Source organism: Panthera leo, chromosome C2, assembly GCF_018350215.1.
Source record: "Panthera leo isolate Ple1 chromosome C2, P.leo_Ple1_pat1.1, whole genome shotgun sequence".
Taxonomy (NCBI): domain Eukaryota; kingdom Metazoa; phylum Chordata; class Mammalia; order Carnivora; family Felidae; genus Panthera; species Panthera leo.
In genome coordinates this window covers 1219583-1234124 of record NC_056687.1, presented here as the reverse complement: position 1 = coordinate 1234124, position 14542 = coordinate 1219583, and the positions used below count along the sequence as shown (strand labels likewise).

The window sequence follows — 14542 nt, the reverse complement described above, 5'->3', positions numbered from 1 at the left end:
CGGGGGGCCCCCACGGCAGGCCTCGTCCGTGCTCCCTGGGAACAAAAACCCCCATCTAGAGCATGCTCCCTCTGCCGTTTCCTTCCGTCCCTGGCGTGGTCGGAGCCCCTCGGGCACTGCCCTGCCAGCCATCTGACAGCGCCTTCTGGTTTCCTATTCAGGGAGAGCCCGGCTTCCGAGGACCGCCGGTGAGTAGGCGCACGCCTCCCACCGCAAACACGCGTGCGCGGTGGGACAGAACACGAGGTGCCGTGGCGGCCTGGCCGCTGAGTGGGCGTGGTGGCCCAAGCGTACATCCTGGCGTGCTTGGCGAACACGGAGGCAGGTGTCGGGCGGGAGGCCACCGCAGACGCCGTCCTCTGCTCTCCTGAAAGGCGCTCCTCCTTCCTGCAGGGTCCATATGGACGGCCGGGGCACAAAGGGGAGATTGGCTTCCCTGGGCGGCCGGTAAGGACCCAGGATCTCGTGCGCCTGTGGGCAGCAGTTCAGGCCTGGCCCCTGGGGGCCTAGGGGGCCGCAGACCTCAGTTCCTCCCCCTGCCCTGCCCCGAGGGACCACCCCGCCTGGGGACAGCTTCTCCAGGACGAAGCCTAGGGCTGCCCAGCCCGTTTGTGGGCGTCTCGGGCCAGAGGGGCTGGCGCCATAGGAGACCCTGGGCGGGGACCAAGAGCTGGCCAGGCTGGCGTGAGCCAGCTCCAGCAGTGACCGCCCCTGTGCCCTGCCCCAGGGTCGCCCCGGGATGAACGGACTGAAAGGCGAGAAAGGGGAGCCAGGACATGCCAGCGTCGGCTTTGGTGTGAGGGTGAGTGTCCCCCAAGGGGCGGACGGCGTGGCTGGGACGCCCAGGGGCGTGGAGGGCCCTGCGCCGTGACCACACCGGGCCGGTCCTCTGGCACGAGGACCCCACACATGTGCGTGCACACTCCAGCTGAGCTGCGGGGACAGGGGCCCCGAGTGGCTCTTCTGGAAGGGCACGGCCGCGTGGGTTCCGGGCGTGACCCCTGCCCCCGGTGGGGCCCCTCAGCACCACAGCCTGACTCTCAGTGCCTCACCGGCTTCTGAGCAGGGTTTATGTTGGTAGCCTGGGTGTTTTTATCTGTTCCCCCCTAAGAGGAGGCCTCCAGACACGGGACCTGCTCCCAATCCCACGGCCGGGCACCCAGCCAGCTGCCAGGTGCACTCGGTGACTTTGCTCCCACGGCCCGGGCCGAGGCGTGGGGTCCTGAGGCCAGCATGTCAGACGGTCCCCACTTTTCTGCTTTTGCCATCACTGCTGGTTCTTCATCGTGGCTCCTTCCTCCCGTGGCCTAAACGTGGCTGCTGCCTCGTGAAAAATCAAGAGGCAGGAGGTGACATCTCGCGGCGATCTGAAGTAGTGACAGAAAGACGGGTCGCGGGCCTCGACAAGCAAGACAGGCGCCGGGATCCTTTCCGCACTTCTGACCTAAGGGCGGCTGGCGAGTCAGTTCTGACCTAAGGGCGCATGTGTGCCCCGCGGAGTCTGCTGGGACAGGGCTCCGCCTCCAGCGGCTCCTCTGGGGGCCCGACACCCCACCTCTGTGCTGCCTCCAGTCCCTCTGTCCTTGGCCTCAGTGGGGCACTGCAAGGAGGCGACCGCAGGGCAGGCGGGGCCGGGTCCTGAGGTTCGCACGACCTCACTGGCCCTGGTCTCGCTCCTGACGCAGCGTGAGTTACACAGGCTGGTGCTTTGTCCAGTAAGCAGGTCACTGCCAGAATGAGTGCTCTGCACCCCGCCTGGGTGGCTGTCTGTTCTCTTTCTGTGAATAAGTAAATGAAAGTTCACACATGGGCTCAGCCTGCTGGCCTCTGGGCCTCCTGGGGCTCTGCCTTGAACGTGGAAATACACAGATGAGCTCCCAGACTCTGCGTTAGTCTCCGTGCTCCCGGCCAGTCCTGTCACCCTCTCCACGTCCCCCAGGCACGTTCTGAAAGGGGCAGCTGTGCTTGGGGGCCCCACAGCCACAACCAAACTGGATGCTTCCTGATTATATGCTGTCACACACGTTCAGTCTTCTGATTTTAGTGAGATATTTAGTGAAATATTCCCCCTCACATCTGCTGCCCTGGTCACATCCACGGCCTGGCTGTGAACATGACTGACCTCATGTTCTGTCCTCCCCATGCAGGGCCCACCCGGACCCCCGGGGCCTCCAGGACCCCCAGGCCCTCCCGGGACTCCCGTCTATGACAGCAACGTAAGTACCCCCACCCCCCTCCTCACAGGCCCTATCCACCAGCCACCCCCTGGAGGGGTCAGCCTCTCCCAGGGAGGGGACACCCCAATTTCTGGCAGGGGGCTGGCCAGTACTCCATTAGAAAACAAACCCCACCTGGGGAAGTGAGGGCTCTCTGCATCTGGGAGCCTGAACCTCGAGCCGTGTGGTCCTGGGGGCAGACACCCCTGTTTTACAAGGTTCAGCCACATGAAGTGACTCCGAAGGGGCAGGTCATATCACAGTCAGGGCTCTTGATTCCAAACCCCCATCTCCTCCCCCTCCCCCTCCCCATGCTCCTACGGGGGACCGGTATCTGTGTGGCCTCACGGAGGGCTGGGACTCCGGGCTCAGAGACCGCTGGGGGGGTGCTGCCCTCAATCCGCAGAGCCCCTCACCTCACCGGCCAGCTTCTTTGCAGGCCTTCATGGAGTCTGGCCGCCCTGGACCTCCAGGATTGCCAGGTGAGGGCCCCTGGGGCCTCGCGGTGGCTGGGGCGGTGGCTTCTCTTGGGGATGCTGGATGCCGCAGGACTTCCTCCTGTGAGCCTGGGCTCCAGGGGAAGCAGGAGTGCCTCATCGGCCCATGTCCCCTGCTCCAGAGTGATCACGGGCCCCTCGCGGGGCCTCCCGGGTCGTCCCAGCACGGCCGTCCTGGCAGCCTCACGGGGGACAGTCCTGGACACTGAGTAGACACCCACTTGCGTGCGGAATTTAGATCTGCCCCCTGCCCGGGCCTGCTCTGTCAGCCCGCGCCCGCCCTGCGGGAGTGGTGTGGCCTCCAGGGGCAGCCCCTTGGGTGGGACCCCCGAGTGCTTCTGCTCAACAAAAGCTCTTGCTCTGAAGGCTCCCAAACTCGTGTGGTGTTCCTCCCCCGTCCAGGCTAGTGCACGCAGCACTCACAAGGGCTGGGGGTGAGCGGGGCACAGGGGCATGGCCCAAGGGCCCTGTCACAGCTCGATGATGGACACTCCTGGGTCTCTGTCCCTCCAGGGTACCAGGGGCCTCCTGGACCGAAGGGTGACAAAGGAGAAGTGGGCCCACCAGGACCACCAGGTGAGTGTGCTCCAGGCAGCCCTGGGCTGGGGTGGGTCCCCGGCACTGTCCTCTGTGGTTACCCGTGCCCTCCTGGAGGAAGGACACCCCTTCCAGGCGTATGGGGCCGGACGGCACCTGTGGCGGCTTGATCCCTAGTTGGCCCAAAGCCTCAGGGCCCAGGGCTTCAAGGACAGCGGGGCTGAAGGGCAGAGCTGGGCCCCGGCACCCAGCGTGTGGGGGGACGGCCCCTCCCCTCCCACGGGCTGCGTGGAGTCCTCCCTTGGCCCGATTGCCCCGGGGCTGAAGTCTTAGCACCTCGCGGGTTCCTTCTGACGGATGGTGGGACGACTCTGCCAAATTCTTCCACTGCTGAATGAAATAGAAGAAAACGACAGGGTGGCTGTTGGGGGCTAGCAGGACAGAAGCCCAGAGGGCCGGGGCGCCCAGCCCCAGGCAGTGACAGCTAAAGGGTGGCCGACCGGGGCCCCCCCCCGCCCCGTGAGGGGCTGCAGCCCAGAGCAAGGGCGGGGTCAGAGACAGGGTTTTCCCTGAGGACTGCTAGAGGCGGAAGCCGCTCCCTGAGGAAGGTGAGCTCACCGAGGGCCTACGATTTAGGCTGAGCAGGTGAACAAAATGGCCAGAACGGACCGGAATGCAGGCAGGAGAGCAGAGGTGAGACAGGCCCCCAGGAGAGCCAGCCAGGGTGGGAGCTTGAATCACGACAGTGCTCCAGCAAAGGGAAGGTGGGGGTGAGTGCAGGGAGCCGGGACCCTGGAAAGAACCCGGTTCCGTTCTGGGATGGAGGGGCGCGGCCACTGGACCCGAGGAGGCCGCGTGAGTTTCGGCAGAGGAGACCGGGAGGGAGCGAGAGAGGTCTGTGTGGAGGCCGCGGGCCGGGGCAGGGGCGGGGGCGCCGGCAGGAGAGCACCTGGAGGCGTCACGGCGAAGGGTTTTCTGAGGCCGAAGGAGCCCTTCGCGCCACCGACCCACAGGACCTCACTCCTCCGCACGGAAGACAGACGCCAGAGAAGAGGCCTCAGGACAACGTAAAGATGGCCTGTGTGCGTCAGCGGAAACCCCCTTCCAAGCGAGGCCGTCGGAGGACCTGCCCTGATGGGACGGGACAGATGGCAAGGGCCCTTCGAGAAGGAGGCGATGCTGGAGGGGAGACCCCCAGGAGCGAACCGCTGCCCTCGTTCAGCGTGGTCAAAGCGGGACATACCTCGCCGCTTCCGGGGGTGGAGCCAACGACGGGCCAGGACCACGCAACTAAGCATGCCCGGCGAGGATGACACCAAAATTACCGGACCCTGAAGACAACACAAAAGGAGAGAAGAGGGAGCACAGAGCAGACGGAACTAGGCAGATTTAAAATAGTTGGTTCAAACTGACATCTGTCCGTAAGCGCACTGAACGGGAACCCACTGAATACTCCGTCAAAGGTAAACGTCGGCAGTTGGATAAAAACAAAACCGTATGCTGCTTACGAGGGACACTGCAAATGTGAGGACAGATACACACACAAGCTGAATGCGGGACAGGGGCAGGCAAACCAAGCCTGTGTGTGTGCATGTGTGCACCTGCGTGCATCTGGGAATGCACCTGTGTGTGTGCACCTGTGTCTGTGCACCTGTGTGTGTTCCCATGTGCATGTGTCCGCATCTATGAACGTACCTGTGTGTGCACCTGTGTGTGTGAATGTGCACCTGTGTGTGTGCATCTGTGAGTGCACCTGTGTGCTTGTGTGCTCATGTGCACCTGTATGTGTGAGCGTGCCCGTGTTCTTGTGTGTGCACGTGTGAGTACACCTGTGCACGTACATGTACCTATGTATATGTGTGCCTTTGTGTGCCTGTGTATCTGTGAATGCACCTGTGTGTGTGTGCACCTGTGCATGGGGGTGTGTGTGCACCTGCATGTATCTGTGAATGTACCTGTGTGTGTGCACATGTGCACCTGTGCATGGGTGTGTGCCTAGGTGTGCCTGTGTGCACCTTTGCATGGGTGTGTGTCTACATGCGTCTGTGAATGCACCTGTGTGTGTGTGTGTGTGTGTGTGTGTGTACAAATATCTGTGTGTGTGAGAAATCAGACGAGTGTACCCTGAGGCAGGAAACATTGCCAGAAATTCGAAAAAAAAAAGTCCATTATGAAAAAGGAGTAAACCCACCAGAAAAATACAGCAACTCCAAATCCTGTGCCTCTAACAACATAGCTTCAAGACGTAAAGAGCAGCAACCGACAGGAGAAGGACGACACAGATCCGTCCTCGTGGGGGTATGGCCGGCTCTCAGGAAGTGACGGCACCAGCACACAAAGAACAGCTCAGGCAGGAGACGGAGTTCCCGGCCTGGCCCTGGGGCCCTGGGGCCCTGGCAGCAACACGGGGACCCTGTCTTCACCACACGGGCCCTCGCCTGGCAGAGAGCAAGCAGGAAGTCAGCGTCACAGACACGCCTGGAAGATGACCCCAGAGCAGCGCACTTCCCTTCCAGATAAGGAGGAACCACTCACAACCGGCAGGTGGAAGGTGGTGAGGCCCCGGCCGAGTCCGCGGCCACAGCGGCCCCGCGGCAGCAGGACCCCCCCAGATGGGGGCCACGCACCCATCGGCCGGCCCAGCTGGGCCCCAGGCCACGGGTCCTGTTAACCGTTCAGGAACTCACAGCCTCAAGCGGGACACGTTTCTCAGCACTCAGCTCAAGAAGTCAGAAAACAAATAGCAGATTTACCTTTAACAAAAGAGATGGGCACCGAGGAGGGCGCTGTTTGGGATGAGCACTGGGCTGTACGGAAGCGATGAGTCACGGGAATCTACCCCCAAAACCAGGAGCGCACTGTGCACACTGTATGTTAGTCAACTTGACAAGAAATTATGTTAAAAAAATAAAGCAAAATTAACATAGAGAAGCAAAGAAAAGGGAAGAAATGGTACAGCTCAGAGCTGAGTGAACTTCATCCGGAAGTGACCATTTGCAAGTCAAGGCAGTTTTTGGAAAGACCGCTAATCCTGGCACGCCCCCTGCAGGACCGAGAAAGGAGGGAGCCCTGCGAGCGAGGGGCAAAGGGCTGCTCCGCCTCCACCCTCGCTAGGGCTGCAGGGTGGCTGGTGCTCAGGGTGGTGGCCGCTGCCCCGGGGGGTGGGGAGGGTTGCGAAGGAAGAAATACCTGCCATTTGTACAGACAGGTTTGGGAACATCAACCACCCCAAAGAATGTACCGTTGCAATTAATAGGTAGACTTACCAAGGTCACAGGGGCCATTCACAAAGATCAACTGGTAATAAACAAAAAGAAATTCTAAAAAGGTGCCATTACAAAAGGAGGTCAGACCTGTGGCCGCCAGAGGCAGGCGGGCGTCACGGGGAACCGTCCGAGCCGCCAGATGCGTCCTGGAACTCCCATCACGAGGTGACGCACGTCTTCCTGTGTCCCCACCAGTGAGGCCACGGGTGTGAACCAGCCTTACTGTCCGGTCCTTCTGCTGCACCCCTAAAACATTCCGGGGCCGCCATTAACAAAAATGTCAAAAAAGCATCTGGTACGCGGTAATAAGTAACAAAACTGCAGGGGGCCCCCCAGAAACAGACATTCTAGAAGGCAACGAAGGCAGCTGTAGGTGGGGGGCATGGCGCTGCCGAGACACTCACCTTGGCCCCCCATCTCTCCTACAGGGCAGTTCCCGCTCGACCTCCTCCAGCTGGAGGCTGAAATGAAGGTGGGTGTCACCCGCGTCCCCGTCGCCTGTCCCACCCTGGCTGGGTTCCTTGGGGGCTCAGAAGGTGGGGAGACAAGTCCTGTCCCGCAGGGTGTGCCGGACCTCCTGGGCTCCAGAAGCTTCCGGCTGCCTCACCCTGCCCACTCAGGGCTTCCGGGGGTCGGCCTGCCCCTCCCAGGTCAGCAGCGGGAGCCGGGCTGTCTCAGACCGGCATTTCCATCCACAGGGGGAGAAGGGTGATAGAGGAGACCCGGGGCAGAAGGGCGAACGGGGTGAGCCCGGGGGTGGCGGATTCTTCGGCTCCAGTGTGCCCGGCCCCCCCGGCCCACCAGGCTACCCTGGGATTCCGGTAAGTCTGGACTCCTGGCTGCCTGCAGGCCCGAGCCAGAGCCCGTGTCCCCAACATCCTGGGCCAGGTCCAGCCCAGCTGTGGATGCCTGCAAGGCCCAAAAGGTTGCCCCCACTCCTGGCAGGGGGGGCACAGGGCAGGCCTGGTGGGTCACGGCCTGGGGCCCCCCCCAGCCAGCCAGGAGAATAGGGGGCATAGGGGCCCTCACCCAGCCCTTCACTCCTGTCCTCCTGCTGGTGCCTCCCTCAGGGAGACCATCTGCCCTAAAAGATTCCAGGGGGCACAGGCCCCAGCTTCTGCCTGAGCGATGGAGGGGGAACGAGGGCCTTCGGGGGACCGAACCTCTGTCCAGGGTGTGCTCTGGTCCGTGTTCTGGGATCCCTTCCCAGCAGAGAGCACACCGTGTGGGAGGCCACGTTTCCCCGGCCATCATGGGGGCAGGCAGGGGGCTCCCCGCAGGGCCTCTGCCACATGTTCTGTTGTCTCCCCTAGGGTCCCAAGGGAGAGAGCATTCGGGGCCAGCCAGGCCCACCTGGACCTCAGGGGCCCCCTGGCATCGGCCATGAGGGGCGTCAGGGGCCTCCTGGCCCCCCTGGCCCCCCTGGGCCCCCAGGGCCCCCTTCCTTCCCCGGCCCTTACAGGCAGAGTAAGTCAAGCAGGGGTGGGTACCTGGGCTCCGGCCTCGTCCAGCCAGGGCCATGCGTTCCCATCTCTGGCTCTTCTCTTGCAGCAATCAGTGTTCCCGGCCCCCCAGGCCCACCTGGGCCCCCCGGACCCCCTGGAACCATGGGCACCTCCTCAGGGGTAAGGGTCCCCGTGTTCCTTACCGGTCAGATGCTTGCTGCCCAGTCGCCTGCCCGGCCGCCCTCCCCTCTGCAGACCTGTGGGTGGCCTGCTCCGGAGGGTCCCAGCACCGGGCCTGGCCCTGCCCCGTGCACAGATGCACGACAGCCCTGAGATGTGGTTTGCAAAGCAGAAAACGGGGAGCCTGGGGGTGGCCGTGGGACTCGGGTGGGCAGGGGAGGACAAGGGAGGACAGCCATTAAGAAGGGTCCCCAGCAGGGCTCACCGGGCACGTGGGCACTTGGCATCCAGCCCTCCCCGAGGGTGGCCTCACCGCCCCGGTGCCACAGAGCATTCTCAGGGAACAGCCTGATCGAGAAAGGAACACACTTAAGCCTTCAGCACTGTCCCTCATCCGGAAGTGTCCTCCCCCCACCCCCCATGAGCCCAGACGCTGCCTGTGTGCGAGGGCACCCACTGGGTCGGGCTTCCAGCAGGTAAGGATCTGGGCCACGTACCAGACCATGCTGGACAAGGTGCCGGAGGTTCCGGAGGGCTGGCTCATCTTTGTGGCTGAGACAGAGGAGCTGTACGTCCGGGTCCGGAATGGGTTCCGGAAGGTCCTGGTGAGTTACCTGCACGGAGAAGGGGCGGGAGACCTTCTTGAGCTTGCTTGGGGTTCAGGAGAGCATGTGGGGGGGAAGGGGGCCCCCCACAGCGAGCCTGAGCCTTGGTCCGGGTTGTCCTGTGGGGTGAGCGCCTCATGCAGTGACCGTGCTCCCTCCTCACGTTTCTTTATTTTTTAACTCGGGGCCTTCCGAGCAGTTTGGGGTTTACAGAGAAGTGACTCCCACTTCTTACAGCCGATGCACGTGAGGTGCTGTGCGCCCGCTGATGGCACAGGCACCGGGGTGTAGCCGTGCCAGCTCCCGCTGGGGCGGGGCGGGGGTGCCAGGCGTCAGGGTTGCTGGGGTGACCCCTGCGTTTTCTTTCAGCTGGAGGCGCGGACACCCCTCCCACGTGGGACGGTAAGGACGCAGCCGAGTTCAGGGCTTGGAGCCCGGGGGACGTCTGGCCGGGGCTCCACGGTGGCAGGCCGAGCACGCCTGGGGCTCTGGGGGCTGGGCGTGGGAGGTGGTGTGCAGACCACGAGGCCACCTCCCTTCGGGCCACGCTGCCCACCCCTCTCCGAGCGCGGGGCCCGGGGGATGGAGGAGCCCACATACTTAGGTTTCCCACTGCTGCGGCTCTTCTAAGCCAGGACTTCTTAAAGGGCCCGGGACCGAGGCTGCGTTAGGCAGCGTGTGTCCCGGGCTCCCGGTGAGTCCGCGCACTCACGGAGCCCAGGGAGTCCTCCCTCGCTCGTTCCTTCCTTCCTTCCTTCATTCGGTATGGTCCCGGGCCAGGCACCGTTTTAGACAGGGAGGGACACGCGAGGCCCCTGCCTCGCAGAGCTCGCGGGCTGGGGGAAAGGTGGTAAAGATGACAGGCGACAGACAACCTGTTTTATCGTATTAGCAGGTACAGGTGCCTGGTCAGAGCACACGGGGTGTCAGAGGCACTGGGTGCTGGGGGAGGACAGTTGGGAAGGGGGGGTCGGTGCAGATCACCTGAGGTGGGCGCGCGGGGCATAAGGAGCGGAGAACTTGGGTGTCCGGGTGGCAGTGAGGGGGGCTGGAAGGTCAGGGAATGTGGTCCTGAGCGGGGGAGGGGGGGTGCCTGAGCGCAGGGCCAGCCACCCACTTTGCACGTCAGGCCGGCAGGGCTGCCCCTCCAGCTTACGAGAGCACAAGCCGCAGGTGCAGGAGGAGAGGGCCACCCGGACGGGAGGGCAGAGCCCCCGCCCACGGCGCCTCTGCCTCTGCGTCTGCAGGACAACGAGGTGGCCGCCCTACAGCCCCCGCTGGTGCAGCTGCACGAGGGCAACCCGCACCCCCGGCGGGAGCTCACCCACTCCACGGCGCGGCCCTGGCGGGCGGATGACATCCTGGCCGGCCCCCCGCGCCTGCCGGACCCCCGGCCCTACCCTGGCGCCCCCCACCACGGCCCCTACCTGCACGTCCAGCCGGCTCGCCCCACCGGCGGGCCCGCCCGCACCCACACCCACCAGGACTTCCAGCCCGTGGTGAGTGACCCACCAGCCCCTCGGCTCACGCGGACTCCCAGGGCTGCCGAGAAGCGGGAGAGCCCGAGGAGCCGGGCAGGGGTGGGGGCCTGACGGCGGCCACTCTGGACCCCCCGGCCCCCAGCCCACCGCGGTCCCTGCTGCCCTAGGCCGAGGGGCTGGGCTGGTCCTCTTGGGGCCCTCTCTGTGCACGCTCAGCCCCTCGGCCGGCCCGGGGCTGGTGGCTGACCCCCGCGGCCCCTCCACAGCTCCACCTGGTCGCACTCAACAGCCCCCAGCCGGGCGGCATGCGCGGCATCCGGGGCGCGGACTTCCAGTGCTTTCAGCAGGCGCGCGCCGTGGGGCTGGCGGGCACTTTCCGCGCCTTCCTGTCCTCGCGGCTGCAGGACCTCTACAGCATCGTGCGCCGCGCTGACCGCACGGGCGTGCCCATCGTCAACCTCCGGGTGCGTGAGGGCTCCCGCGTGGGGCAAGGGGCGGGGGTCCGGCGGGGTCCCCAGCCCCCCGCAGCCACCCCATCTCACGGGGCGCCTTCAGGGGCAGGAGGCAGGGCCGGGCCCTCGCACGCAGCCACCTCCGAGCCGGGGCTGGGAACCGTCTCTGGGGCGGTCCCCATGCCTCTCTCCCACCGCCGAGTGCTTCCTGGGAGCTGGGGAGCACCGGCGCGCCTCGGGGCCAGAGGCAGTGGCCTCACCGCAGACCTGGGGTTGGAGGCCCCGCGGCAGGGCGTCCCTGGGGCGGGAGTAAGTCCTGTGACACCGCCCTCCCCAGGACGAGGTGCTGTTTCCCAGCTGGGAGGCCTTGTTCTCCGGCTCCGAGGGCCAGCTGAAGCCCGGGGCCCGCGTCTTCTCTTTCGATGGCAGGGACGTCCTGCAGCATCCTGCCTGGTAGGCTCCCCAACAGAGGCCGCAGGGGGTGTGTTCTGGGAGGTGGAGCCCCCAGGGACGGCCCCACAGGCAGCCGCTCCTTGGGCCTTGGGGCCTTTGGGAAACGCCCTTCCCTGCCCGGAGTGGTCCAGATCCCGGGGGTCGGGGCTCGGGCCTGCGGCTGATGGCTGCTGCCTCCCGCAGGCCTCAGAAGAGCGTGTGGCACGGCTCGGACCCCAGCGGGCGCCGTCTGACCGACAGCTACTGCGAGACGTGGCGGACAGAGGACGCGGCGGCGGCTGGCCAGGCCTCCTCGCTGCTGGCGGGCAGGCTGCTGGCGCAGAAAGCCGCGAGCTGCCGCAACGCCTTCATCGTGCTATGCATCGAGAACAGCTTCATGACCTCCTCCTCCAAGTAGGGGCTCTGCCGGCTCAGACAGGCGGACGGACAGTCAGACGGCCAGGCCGGGAGGCCAGCAGCAGGGGAGCGGGGAAGCCGCACTTAAGGAGCGTCTGCCCGCGCCCGCCCCCAGGGTGGGACCTGGCTGGCACTCTCCTGTATGGTTCTGTGGTTCACGTTTCATGTAACCCCCAAGAAATAAAAGGAAGCCAAAGAGTGTATTTTTTAAAAAGTTTAAAACAAAACCTGGTGTCCAGACTTTCTCTTGTCCCTCCCCACCTCGCACAAGGCCCTGCCCCCTTCCTCTTTGACCCCAATCAGAACAGGAGGGAGACCCCCCTCTGAGGCAAAGGAACATATTGACTTGGGGAGGTGTGCGTGCCCGGGGGGCCTGGCAGGGGCCAGGTGGGGCCTCGGTCCCCAGCTGTGAGCTGCTGGGGCAGCTCAGGCCAAGGGCGCAGCGTGGGGCCATTTCTCCTTGGCCTCCCGCAGCCACCCCCCGGGCCAGGGCCAGCCTCAAACTCAGGGCCACTGCTGCCCCCAGGCTATGGCCTTTACCCCAACACCACCTTGTGCTGGTGGCTGGGAGCCAGCCTGCACACGGGGCAGGTGCGTCTTCAGTTCTGTCCCACACCGGCTTCCCACGTGGAGCTCAATCCAGCCAAGGCCCTGCAGGGAGATTTTTAAGTAATCTCTACCCCCAGCGTGGGGCTCAAACTCACAACCCTGACATCAAGAGCTCTACTGACTGAGCCAGCCAGACGCCCCCAGGCTAGGAGTTGAGGGGCCCACAACCCAGGGATGGCAGTGTCCTGTCCCCGGGCCCCGCCCAGGTCCAAAACTCCTTTGCTGAGGCAAGGATTCCCAGAGCAGAGGCTTCCCTAGCCTTGCCCAGGAGCACATCCCGGAACCCAACTGGGCCAAAACCTACTCCCACTCCCAGGTGCCCGGCCAGAACTCCTGCCTACTGAGTCCAGGGCCCCAGGTTTATCTTCATGGGACACAGTTCAAAAAACCACAGAGGAAAGGGGAGCCTGGGTGGCTCGGTTGGTTAAGTGTCCGACTCAATCTCAGCTCAGATCATGATCTCATGGTTTGTGGGTTCAAGCCCCATGTTGGGCTCCACGCTGGGCACAAAGCTTACTTAAAACAAGGCACAGGGGCAAACAGGATCGCGACACCTGTCCTCAGCCAGGACACGGCTCACCCGAGACCAGCCTTGCCGAGCCCTAGGACCCGAGGCCGTGTAGACACAGCACTCTGAAGGGGAAGTTCTGGGGGCACCCCAGGGTCCCTCCCCCTGGTGGCTGTGCTGGAAGGGTCGTGGGCATGGAGCCAAGTGCCTCAGGTCTGCTGTCTCAACACTGCCCTGTAAACCACGGCAGCCGGTCCTGCTGTGTAATGGGGTTTCCCAACTGGCTCCAAATAAAAACGGCCTTTTGCACCGACACTCGGTTTGGAAGCAGCCTTCGTTATCGTGAGACAGACCGTGGGAGTCTTTGTCCCGCTGGTGGGTCTGGCTGAAGGCGCACAGGTGGGCGTGGCTAGATGTACATGGATGTCAGATGCACACACGTGCACGGGGATGCTGGTGCCCTAAACCTGGTCTCCGGAGTGTCCCCGGGGACAGCCGGCAGTCCGCACAGGCAAGCCGGGGTGTAGACCCAGCACCCATGTTCTCCCCAGAGCTGCTGCAGCATGCAGAACCCACCTTGGGGCCAGGTGGCTGGGCCACCCACCGATGGGAGCGTTCGCAGGTCAGGGTGGGGGCAAGCGCAAAGGCCTCCATCACGAGGTCAGTGACCAGAGGTGAGAGGCACCGCCCTCCACCCGGCAAGTCCCGCAGGATCCCTGAGCATGGAAGGGGAAGAGCACTGCCCCTCCCCACGGGGTCCCTGGGGCATGGGGTGGGTGGGGGAGGGGAGTCAGCGGGGAGGCCCCCTGTGGATGCCCCGCCCCCCCAGCATCCTCCTGCAACCTCAGGGCAGCCTCCTGAGACACCCTGTCCCGACAAGCGGACCTCAGGGACCCCTGGGTGCAGGCAGCTCCTCTCCAGGAGGCCTGCTCCAACCTCTCTGCACCAAGCTGGCTCCGAGCAGCTGGCCTTCCCTTCCCGCGGGGCATGGGCGCTTCTCAACACAGGGCTGTAGAAGGGGGCTGTGCTCAGCTCGAGGCCGTGGGGGCCTGGTTTGGGTTCCTGCCTGGGGCCGGGGCCCTCTTCTTGGCCTCCTGACCAGCCGCCCCCACCCACGCCAGGTTAGTACAAGACCAGGAGCCCCTCCACGCGTGGAGCTTGTGGTTTGATTTTGGGGAGAGCCGACGGTCTTGCATCTGAGGCGGTGTGCTCAGGGTGGGTCCCGTGTGGGCCGGCACGTGGGTGAGTGACCCCAAGCAGTCTGCAGTCACCAGTGAGGTAGGTCAGGGTTAGCCCGCTGGGGGAGGAGCGGGGCTCCAGGGCCCCCGCGTCCCAGCTTCCACCTGACGGGCAAATGTCTGCCAGCGGCCAATGCCTGGCGTCTCACCCGGAAAGAGAAGCCCACTGAGGCTTCTCATTTAGGTCAACTTTTTTTAGGAAAGGGACATAGTCTAAAGCAAGTACCTGGACAACTGGCCTTACCAAGTTTAGCCACAGGCTATGGGAATCAGGGATCCCGGCCTGGCCCTGCAGGGCACAGGATACCCTGTGGGGGACTGAGTCCCTGAGGCTGGCATCTTGGCCCCCTCACTGGTCCCCAGGAACAAGCAGGACCTGCCTCTTGTGGGGGGCGGGGTGAAGGCAGAGTGGCCTGGTGGGCACATGAGACCCCCCTCCCCGCCACGGGGACAGCAAGCCAGCCCGCAGTGCCCCAGCAGGCAGCGGGATGGGGACGAGAACCAGTACTCAGGGCCACCGCCAGACAAGCCCTCGGGGTGTGGGTCACAGGGATATCCCACCTAGGGTCCCCGCCAGTCCCTGGCTCCACAATGCGAACACTGGAATGTGGACCGTGCCGGAACCCGGGTCCTGGGCAAGCTGCGAAGAGACATCCCTT

General features: G+C 64.4%; 1 protein-coding gene and 1 long non-coding RNA gene across 5 annotated transcripts in view; one reads left to right on the top strand and one right to left on the bottom strand.

Moving 5' to 3' along the window:
* COL18A1 (collagen type XVIII alpha 1 chain) overlaps positions 1-11755 on the top strand; it is a 90880-nt gene extending 79125 nt beyond the window's left edge. For 2 of the 3 annotated variants that reach the window (XM_042903830.1, XM_042903831.1), the window contains 16 exons: positions 162-188; positions 394-447; positions 728-802; positions 2148-2216; positions 2656-2698; positions 3227-3289; positions 6945-6988; positions 7215-7337; positions 7830-7983; positions 8068-8141; positions 8618-8746; positions 9116-9148; positions 9994-10245; positions 10494-10691; positions 11017-11132; positions 11316-11755. In XM_042903830.1, the coding sequence (XP_042759764.1) occupies positions 162-188; positions 394-447; positions 728-802; positions 2148-2216; positions 2656-2698; positions 3227-3289; positions 6945-6988; positions 7215-7337; positions 7830-7983; positions 8068-8141; positions 8618-8746; positions 9116-9148; positions 9994-10245; positions 10494-10691; positions 11017-11132; positions 11316-11529 (1668 nt within the window). In that variant the 3' untranslated portion in view covers positions 11530-11755. Of the gene's footprint in view, positions 1-161; positions 189-393; positions 448-727; positions 803-2147; positions 2217-2655; positions 2699-3226; positions 3290-6944; positions 6989-7214; positions 7338-7829; positions 7984-8067; positions 8142-8614; positions 8747-9115; positions 9149-9993; positions 10246-10493; positions 10692-11016; positions 11133-11315 lie in introns of all 3 variants that reach the window. The other variant, XM_042903829.1, reaches the window with a different exon arrangement.
* Positions 909-6110, bottom strand: LOC122198932. 2 transcript variants are annotated; one of them, XR_006193229.1, is made up of 7 exons: positions 6004-6110; positions 5442-5688; positions 4494-4581; positions 4200-4410; positions 3869-4042; positions 2633-3640; positions 909-1778 (listed from the first exon to the last, which is right to left on the bottom strand). It is a non-coding gene; the product is annotated as an uncharacterized LOC122198932 (long non-coding RNA). The 2 variants fall into 2 exon arrangements; XR_006193228.1 differs by having other exon boundaries at positions 3869-4410.
* Positions 11756-14542: the final 2787 nt, after the last annotated feature.